Consider the following 10121-nt stretch of genomic DNA (forward strand, 5'->3'; position numbering starts at 1 on the left):
GCTGCTGAAATGTGGTATACAAATGAAATTTGATTGATTGATTGATTGATTGATTGAATCCATTTTCATGGTTGCTATGAGTAGAACTTAAGTGGTACCAAGATATTTATTTAAATTAACAGAGGCTACAATTACATTTCTCTAAATTAGTGTAACACATAAACATGACTGAAAAACAAATAATTATACCTTTTTAGAATAATTGTTCCTGTGTACCTTTGCTGCATGTGTGATGCAGCATCCTCTGAGAAATGATCCAGTGGCTGCTGGATCACTTCAGTTTTGTAGCCTAAGAATATTTAGTTAAGCATGCAAAAATGCTTGCTTACTTTGTGCATTTTAGGTAATACATTTACTTTTCCAATTCAAATACACTTCAAAATGAAATACTTTCAGGAGAAAACAAAAGTTTTAGTATGCTGACCTCAGAGCCTGCAGCCTGCAGTTTGGACTCTCCAGCCCAGCACACAGATGCTTCAGTCCAGAGTCGCTCAGGTTGTTGTTAACGCTCAGCTCCAGTTCTGTCAGATGGGAGGGATTGGACTTCAGAGCTGAGGCCAAAACTTCACAGTGAGTATCTGAGAGTCCACATCTAACTAACCTGTAATTAGACAAAATGATTGCTTAAAATTAAATATGTTCATCTATTTGACAGACACACACAATTAAATAACATGCTGACCAAACAGTGATGTGGTAAACATTACATCACATCCATGGTTAATCTCAAGCTATTTTAGTGTGTTTGACATGACCAAAATAGATCCCCATACTTTTAATGGAAACCTAGTTTTTTGTTTCAATTTACAATGCTGTCAATGCCAGAATGGCACCTTCTGCATAAAATCACATTTAAACCTTACAAATTGGACAAAAGTGGTTTGCAAGGAAACAAATTAACTAAAAGAAGCAAAATAAAGAATGCATTTAACATCCGTCCACCCATTAAAAGGGAGCAGGTTTATTAGGAACTAACTCATTGGACTCACCGAGCCTTTCGGCAGTTCCTCACAGCTGGGATCAGTCTCCGCCGTCCCTCCTCTGATGTTCTGTACTTCCACAAGTCCACCTCATCCAGAACCTCGTCTGACATCTGCAGCATCCAGGACAGAGCAGAGCAATGGATCTCAGACAGTCTCATCCTGGATCTTTTCTCAGTCTTCAGAAACTCTTGAATCTCCTGATAAACTGAAAGGTCCTTCATCTCCATCAGACAATGAAAGATGTTGACACTTCTGTCTGAAGAGATGTCCTCAGTGTTCATCTCATTCAGATTCTTGATGATTGTCTGGATGGTTTCTGGACTGTTCTCTGTCTGACTCAACAGACCTCCCAGTAGTCTCCAATTGGACTCCACAGAGAGACCATGGAGGAAGCAAACAAACAAGTCCAGGTGGCCATTTTCACTTCTGAGTGACTTCTCTACAACTTCTTTCATGAAGTCTGCCAGAGATAATTCACTGGATGTTTTTCCCAGGAATTTGTTCAGCACCTCTGTATTTTTCTTTGTGAAACAGTTGAACATGTAAACTGCAGCTAGAAACTCTTGAATACTCAGATGAACGAAACAGTAAATTGGTTTTTGAAGGATGCCTTTCTCTTGTTTAAAGATCTCTGTACAAAGTCCCACATGCACTGAGGCCTCTGTGGCATCAAGGCCACAATGCTCAAAGTCTTCTTGGTAAAACAAAAATTTTCCCTTATCCAGATGTTCCAACGCCAGCCTCCCCAGCTTCAGAAGAACTTCCCCGTCAGCCTCCATCAGCTCCTGTTGCCTTGTCTCATGTCCTCCATGGTACTTGTTCTTCCTCTTTGTCTGGACCAGCAGGAAGTGTGAGTACATGTCAGTCATGGTCTTGGGCAGCTCTCCTCTCTGCTCTGAGGTCAACATGTTCTCCAGAACCGTAGCAGTGATCCAGCAGAAGACTGGGATTCCACACATGATGTGGAGGCTCCTGCAGGTCTGGATGTGGGAGATGATTCTGCTGGACAGCTCTTCATCACTGAACCTCCTCCTGAAGTACTCCTCCTTCTGGGCGTCGGTGAAGCCTCGTACTTCTGTTACCCTGGAAACACATGAAGGAGGGATCTGATTGGCCGCTGCAGGTCTGGTAGTTATCCAGATGAGAGCCGAGGGAAGCAGGTTCCCCCTGATGAGGTTTGTCAGCAGAACGTTGACTGATGACTTCTGTGTGACGTCAGAAACCAGCTGCCTGCTGCTGAAGTCCAGTGAAAGTCTGCTTTCATCCAGGCCATCAAAGATGAAGAGCAGTTTGCAGACAGCCAGCTGCTCTGCTGGGAGCTTCTGGAGTGTTGGATGGAAAACATGGAGCAGCGAGAGAAGACTGTGCTGCTGATCTCTGATCAGGTTCAGCTCCCTGAACGACAGCAGAACCACCACACTGACATCCTGGTTCTCCAAGCCCTCGGCCCAGTCCAGAGTGAACTTCTGCACTGAGAAGGTTTTTCCAACACCAGCGACGCCGTTGGTCAGAACCACTCTGATGGCTCCATGTTGGTCAGGGAAGGATTTAAAGATGTCATGGCACCTGATTGGAGAGTCATGGAGGTTCTGGATCTTGGAAGCTCTCTCCAGCTGCTCCACCTCATGTTGGGCATTAACCTCTTCACTCTGACCCTCTGTGATGTATAGATCAGTGAAGATCCTCTTGAAAGGGGTTTTACTTCCTGTTTCATCACTTCCTTCAGTCACATATTCACATCTCATCCTTAGTCTGTTCTTATGTTCCTCTAAAACATCATGTAGACCAAAATATACTGAAAAAACGGAACAAATAAAAAACACTTTTTGAAGTAACATAAAATAGTTTAAATAACATGTTCAGATCTTTTATGTTGGGTCTTTCTCAATATTTTTCACTACATGTGTCACTTTTTATTTCCCACCACATCTTCAGAGATTTCCCTGCATGTGCAGAAGTAACATGAGAAAATTGAAACATGAAAAAGATCAAGGTCTAAGAAGAAATAAATAAGTTGTGGAGAGTCAAGGCCTCAGTGGTAAATTTGGTCATAGGTCCTCTTAGGGCTTCAACAACCAAAGTAGTGGAGCTACTGCATCAGAATGCAGAGGTGATCTCTCTCTGTCCAGAAGACAGTAGTCCCAAGTTCTGCTAAAATACTGCACAGAACCATCAACTCTCAAGCTTATGATGGATCCACCCAGATGGAGGGTTCTGCTTGAGGTTTGACTGCTTACCAAAGGACAACCCTGCCCCCTCCCTATGTGGTATCTATGTGCAGTACCAGATACAACATCAGCCTCCAAGGAGAACAGCATAAAAAACCAAACAACCCATAGTAAACCAAATTCTTAATTTCAACACAATCCCCTAGTAGGGGATTTTATTGTTTTTATATTTTCTTATTCAGTGTTGTTAGGAGTTAACTCTGATAAACCTTCACAAGGGTTATAACTCTTACTGCTGCATGACAAAAGTTTCTGTTCCTGGAGTTAAACAGGTCTTACCTGGCATAGAGCTGCCTTGACTGTCTCTCTGCAGTCCGTCATTTCTTCTGGACCTTTCTCCACACTGGGGACAGGAGGAAGGCCCTGCTGGTACCAACTGGTCCCAGTGTGAGGCACTGCACTGTGTACAGAACCAGTGCCCACAGCTGGTAGAAACTGGATCCTTCAAAACATCTCTACACAAAGCACCCGCGGGTAGCTGCTCCTCCACACAAACACTCATCTTCCTCACTCTGTAAAAAAACATCTTGTCATCATTATTGATGAAGAACCGAATCATTTCAGATATCAGTTACACCGTGAGAAGATTAGATAAGGACAACAGCTAACTGTAGGTCACAATTGACAGAAAATCTATGCTGGTTTGGTACTTTCTGGTTCAGTGGAAATAAGAGGAGGGTAAAAATAGTCCAGAAAACCAACCGGGGAGGTTCACTGAGTGAAAATGTAACGTAATGTTCCTAAAAATGTCCAAAACAGACATCTTATTCTAATCAAATATGTGAACACAACACTTTATTTATGGATAGATATAGGAACATAAATTTAAGATTTGGAAAATAAAGCGGCAGGTTTTCTCACATTGTGTTGGAGGGTCGAGGTTGATCTCTGAAATTTAGAGGTTCATAGATGGACTCGTCACTCTTCATAGATACACAGTCAGACTGTGGAGACTCTGATCTCTGACTCTGATCTCTGAAACACAAACGCTTTGTTCAGATCACATCAGTCACTTAGTTTAAATTAAATTACATTTCTTGATTTTTAAAGTGACCCCTGGTAATTGATTATTTTCTGAAATATATTAGAAAATCAAACACATAGAAAACAGACTCTTACCTCATATAGTAACATTTGAACAATAATCAAACTATAAGCTATAATCTTAAATGGTCTAGCCTAAGAGTCTGGACTGAGGGCCAATGTTTCCCTCAGTCCAGCTAAATAAAAGCTGAAAATGAAACCTGTTGAAAAATTATGACTCCTATTTTTTTTATAAATATCTACTAGAGAAATGTAATCAGTTTTAATCACCATTTTATTTCTATTTTTAGGTTTTAAAATAAAACTTTTGGAAAAACATGGTGGATACATTTTCTTACTTGAAATGTTCATATTTGTGAAAAATGATGTTTAAAGAAAACACACACACATTTTAAACCTATTACAAGAAACACAAAATTAACAATTATTACTGCTGTCAGCAGTGAATTCTCATCCTAATTTAAAATCAAATGTATAAACTCAACATTTTATTTTATTTTATTTTTTACCAAATACAGGAACATACAAATAAACAGAAAATGTCACAGCAGAGGTAGAAGTCATTTAAGATTTGGAAAATAAAAGCAGCAGGTTTTCTCACTTTGTGTTGGAGGGTCGAGGTTGGTCACTGAAATCTGGATGTGTATCGATGGACGCTTCACTCTTCATAGATACACTGTCAGATTGTGGAGACTCTGTTCTCCACTTGATGCTCTGACCTCTGAAACACAGTCATGTCGTTCAGATCACATTTGTAATGGAGAAAAAAAACCCAGCTAACATTTTCAAGTGTTTTACAACACAAGAATGATTAAGCTTTATGTGATAGACTGTTATAGGGTAGCCCTGTTGTGCACTAGTGATTTTATGGAGCGCTGAAAGGTCAAGACCCAGAGTTAGGGGAGGTTTGTGACTGATGGTAAGAGCTTTGCTCCTGATCCAGGAACAAAAAGGAAACAAAGTAAATTACATGTGGGGAAACCGGTCAGATTGCTCAGAGCTCATGTGCATCCTGTCATATGCAAGTTTGGATTAAAAAATGTTCAGAAAATACAACTTGTGTTTGAGGTGTCTTACTTTACATCTGAGGATTCAGGTCTGTTCCCGTTGGCTGAACTGCTGGAGTTATCCTCCTGTTCCTCCACATGAACCTCCATCTTCTGGGCTTTGGTCACTCTGAGAGGAAAACAGAAACACACTGAGTGTAGTTTGAAGCTTAGTGTGAAATATTTATGCTTATCTGTTGTGATTTGTCTGCATTTTGTACTGAACTTGTTCACACCTTGCGAGGAAGTTTAGTTGTAGAACCAGAATCTAAGGGAGTTTCCACACCTTTAGTTTGTTTACTGTGGACAGAATCAGTGATATTTCATTAACTTATAACTCAGTTTAATTTCACTCAGAGGACTCTCCAAGCAAATCTGCACCTCTCACTACAAACTAGGTGAAACATTCAGTCTGTTTATTGGTTAGTTATTCTATGGACATGAGACCCACTGTGTTCTGAACTGGTGAAAACATAAAGGATTAAATCATTGGTGTCATTCTGGGTTTAACTTCAGGTAAAATGATCTGAGAAGTGTTCCCAGTTACATGTTGGGCTTCATGAAACCATCATTGTCTTTAAGTTTGTTCACTGCATCCCACAATGCAATGCAAACCTGGCTAGGGAAGACGTTTAGGTCAAACTTATAGCATTTACCTGGTAACTGCGTGGTCCAAGATCAGATTTCATTCTCACCATAAACAATGAGGTTTCTGTGTTTACATCTACACACATAAGATGGGAAGAGAGTATCTCTGCCTGCATTTCCTTAGATTTGTTTGTCAATTACCTGTAAGTAGTAATATTTTGGCTGTTTACTAAGACAAATATGTGGTCAGATTATAATGGTGCTGCATTGTGTCCTTCTAGCCGTGCAAATGATGAACTGCATGTAGGACAAAACAAACAGGCTCCTAAGAACCATTATAATTCATCATAATGTATTCAAATAAATTATGTGTGTGCACTTCTCAAGCAACAATATTTGTGAACAAATTAAAAACATAAAAAAAGATAAATCAACAAAGATGAAAAATTATCCCACGTTACATCTGTTCTGCTTCAAAAACTGATTTACTTATAACAGCACTATTAAAGCTTGACCATCTAAAATAATTGTTTAACTTGATGTGAAAAAGTCTGTCAAACTTTGAAGATTTTCTGGTTTTAATAAACTCCTCCTGAATCTTCCCAAGGAAAACAATATCTGTTATGATTATGAATCAGATGCCTTTGTAAAGTCAGACCTTTTTGACGTTTTACACATGTGAAAACAGGAAGTCTAATCACAAGAGCAGCTTATAAAGATGAGTTATATATTACACTTTCCACTGTTACATTTAATTCATTATATTTACTTATTTCCTCACTTAATCCCTCTTATAATTTGTTGACTTAGTTAGCTTTAATTCTCCACCTTTAAATAGTTTGAAATGCAAAGAAAAATAATGAATTATTGGTCATTCTGTTCAGACAGGAGGGCACCACAAATTTTTTATGCTCAGGGCCCCTGAATGGCGAGCAACGGCCCTGCTCCTGTAGTCATGCCCTGAACTGAACCTTGGTCTAACTGCTGTTCTAATGTAGAAACCAAAATCGTTCAACCTTACACCTGTCCCATCCTCAGCCAGATCACAACCACATGATCAAGACAAGCAGCTCTATCCAGGTGTAGAAAGTTTTTTACTTTCTGATTCTCAGTCTGCTGGTTTAAGTTAATCCTCAAAGAAGATGTGAAAAATAATTTACACCAGATTCAGTTTATGATAGCAGATGTGTTCAGAGTGTTTTATTGAACTTGCAGTTTGGATTTCTGCAGTTTCTTCGTCAGTCCGATCTCCAGCTGACAAAGATCTGAACTGCAATTCAAAACACTGACACTCGAGCCTGATCTGGACTCTGATTGGTTTAACAGTTGTTGTATCTGAGCAGTGTGATCAGCTTCAGGTAAACATATGAACCAAAGTGCTGCAGACTCTGAAAGAAAAACAAGAAGTAACTCTCACCTGAATCAGTTAGGTTTTCTTTCTTCTCCTCCGTCCCGACAAAATGGAGTCTAAACAACTTAAGTGTTTGTTTTTCTACCTGACTTACCTTCTCTGTGAGGCTCCGCCCCTTTTCATTCACAGGAATCCAGGAAAGTAAGTTGTTGTTTGTGGTTTCGCCATCAGGAGCCAAGTAAAATATTACACAATGTCTTGTCTCTAGTAGTGCCACTTAAATGAAATCTTCCTGTTTGACTCTCACATCCAGCAGAGTTGTACTGTGCAGCAGCTTTAACTCGTCATGCAGGGCCGGCCCAAGGTTGTATGGGGCCTTAAGAAAGATTTGATTTAGGGGCCCCTCTTCCTGTTAAGAACATCTCCACCAGTAACAGCGTTTCCATACAGATTTAATGTAATCTGGGAGAGGGGGCCAGGATTAACTGGCCATGCTTAAAAGCAATCATTGATAATAGTTAATTATTTGCTGAGATGAATTTGTGAACAAACAGAGTTAAAAAACTAAGATTAAACTCAAAGAATCAGATTGTAGCTGTTGTAACAGCAATCAAACTATGAAGGTGATTCTTTACAGTTTTACACAGTAAACTTGCAAATTAAATCTTAAATTTAAATGTTCAGCAATTTAATATAACATTTACACCTTAAGTTTGGTCGGTGTAAGGGATAATTGTCATTCAACTTCTCATTGGCACCAGCTGCATCAGAATAAAAGGAGGTGAACATAAAATGTAGAGGTTTCTGAAATTTTTGTAGAGAAGGCAAACTATCAGGACCTGCTCCTGCCTCTCTTTGACATTCACAAAAACTCATGTTTTTGATAGCTTTTAATCCTCAATCGAGTATGATGCTGATAGCTCAAAATACCTGAGAGGAGTTTGTTAAAGTTTGACATGTTTAAAAAGTCAAAAATGTCCAAAAATCACCAATGGACCAAAACGGCTGACTTCCTGTTGGGTTTAGAGCATACCTCCAACAGACTGTTTTGGTGCTTCGGGGAGAACTACCTACAGAGTAATTTTCATCTTTCTGTGATTCACCATGTTGCCTATTTCACAGTAGGGGGAGCTGTAGAGCTGTTTGGCCACACCCATTTTGACAGTCGACAATTCTGAGTAAAGTTTGGTGTGTTTTCAAATATGTTTCACCCTCCAAAATGGCACTTGTTTTGTGTCAAGAAAAATAGTAAACATTTAAAAATAGGTCTTCACAGTGCTTTTTCCTGCTCTGGCCAAATTATCACACAAAATTATCAGGCCAATGTGGGAGGTTTATTTACACATCTGCATTATACAAGTCACAATCAGAAAATTCATAGAAAACTCCAGCATTTCATACAAAACGGGGCATTTTTCTTAAAGTGTGTCATGCAAAGTCTGTATGGAGTTCACACAGACATCATATGACTTAGTACCCTGGACTCTTAGATCCTACGTGACTGTTTACAACAACTCAATCTTTCTAAATATGGCTAAGTTTGAGTTTTTTCCAGTACGTTGGCTGAAATGACGATTGATGAGATTCTATAACAGTGGATCACCCAAAGGTCATTGATTTCCCATGATCGAGAGTTCTGTTAGTATAGGATCGAAAAACCCTCTGTTGGCCTGTTTAAGTTTTTTACTTATATAGAGGGAAAAAATTATCCTATGGCCCTTCCTCCAAAGGCGACCGCCCTCAGACACTAATAGAACTCAGTCATGGCACACAAAATGATCCAAAGCAAAACATTGATAATAACATGAGAGGACTGAGCAAAGATGAGATGGACATTGAAGTTAGAACAATAAAACGATTCTCAGCAGCATTATAGTGCAACGTCTCTGTCCTAGAGTTGCAGAAACAAGGTGGCATTTTGGGATTGAGTTGCTTCTTTCTTTGTTTTACTATCGTGGTGGCTTCCCATTGTTCTGCTTCAAAGCGTTACAATACGATCCGTGTGTCTCTGTGAACTATGAAAGCTGTGCCGGAACCATAACTCAGGACTCTTTTCTCCTGCATTGGAGGTTAAAGGAGCTTCGGGGATAAGAGCTATTTGCGGCACCATAGACCAATGAGAACTGCTAGCGGCACCATCACTCGGGACGCTTCTTCTCCTGTGCAGGAGGTGAGAGGAGTTCCAGATGATTAGAGCTGCATGCAGCACCATCACTGAAGACTCTTCTTCTCCTGTGCAGGAGGTGAGAGGAGCTTCGGATGATGAGAACTGCTTCCTTCATCATCGACCGATGAGAGCTGCTCGCGGCACCATCACTGAAGACTCTTCTTCTCCTCTGCAGGACGTGAGAGGACCTTCAGATGATGAGAGCTGCTTGCAGCACCATCGACCGATGAGAGCTGCTCGCGGCACCATCACTGAAGACTCTTCTTCTCCTGCACAAGATCCTGTGCACGAGGTGAGAGGAGCTTCGGGGGATGAGAGCTGCTTGCGGCAACATTGACCGATTAGAGCTGCTCGCGGAACCATCACTGAAGACTCTTCTTCTCCTCTGCAGGACGTGAGAGGACCTTCAGATGATGAGAGCTGCTTGCAGCACCATCGACCGATGAGAGCTGCTCGCGGCACCATCACTGAAGACTCTTCTTCTCCTGCACAAGAGGTGAGAGGAGCTTCAGGGGATGAGAGCTGCTTGCAGCAACATCGACCGATTAGAGCTGCTCGCGGAACCATCACTGAAGACTCTTCGTCTCCTGTGTAGGAGGTGAGAGGAGCTTCGGATGATGAGAGCTGCTTGCAGCAACATCGACCGATTAGAGCTGCTCGCGGAACCATCACTGAAGACTCTTCGTCTCCTGTGTAGGAGGTGAGAGGAGCTTC

General features: G+C 40.7%; 1 protein-coding gene across 4 annotated transcripts in view; it reads right to left on the reverse strand.

Moving 5' to 3' along the window:
• LOC106959898 (NACHT, LRR and PYD domains-containing protein 12-like) overlaps nt 1-7353 on the reverse strand; it is a 13128-nt gene extending 5775 nt beyond the window's left edge. The window contains exons 1-7 of one of the 4 annotated variants that reach the window (XM_015052745.1): nt 7307-7353; nt 5333-5431; nt 4857-4976; nt 4073-4186; nt 3491-3723; nt 990-2778; nt 425-601 (exon numbers count right to left, since the gene is read on the reverse strand). In XM_015052745.1, the coding sequence (XP_014908231.1) occupies nt 425-601; nt 990-2778; nt 3491-3723; nt 4073-4186; nt 4857-4976; nt 5333-5412 (2513 nt within the window). In that variant the 5' untranslated portion in view covers nt 5413-5431; nt 7307-7353. Of the gene's footprint in view, nt 1-424; nt 602-989; nt 2779-3490; nt 3724-4072; nt 4187-4856; nt 4977-5332; nt 5432-5537; nt 5557-7306 lie in introns of those variants that run through there. The other 3 variants (XM_015052746.1, XM_015052748.1, XM_015052747.1) reach the window with 3 other exon arrangements.
• Nucleotides 7354-10121: the final 2768 nt, after the last annotated feature.

Source organism: Poecilia latipinna, unplaced genomic scaffold (genome assembly GCF_001443285.1).
Source record: "Poecilia latipinna isolate Pla-1442-1.1 unplaced genomic scaffold, P_latipinna-1.0 Scaffold1128, whole genome shotgun sequence".
NCBI classification, from domain to species: Eukaryota; Metazoa; Chordata; class Actinopteri; order Cyprinodontiformes; family Poeciliidae; genus Poecilia; species Poecilia latipinna.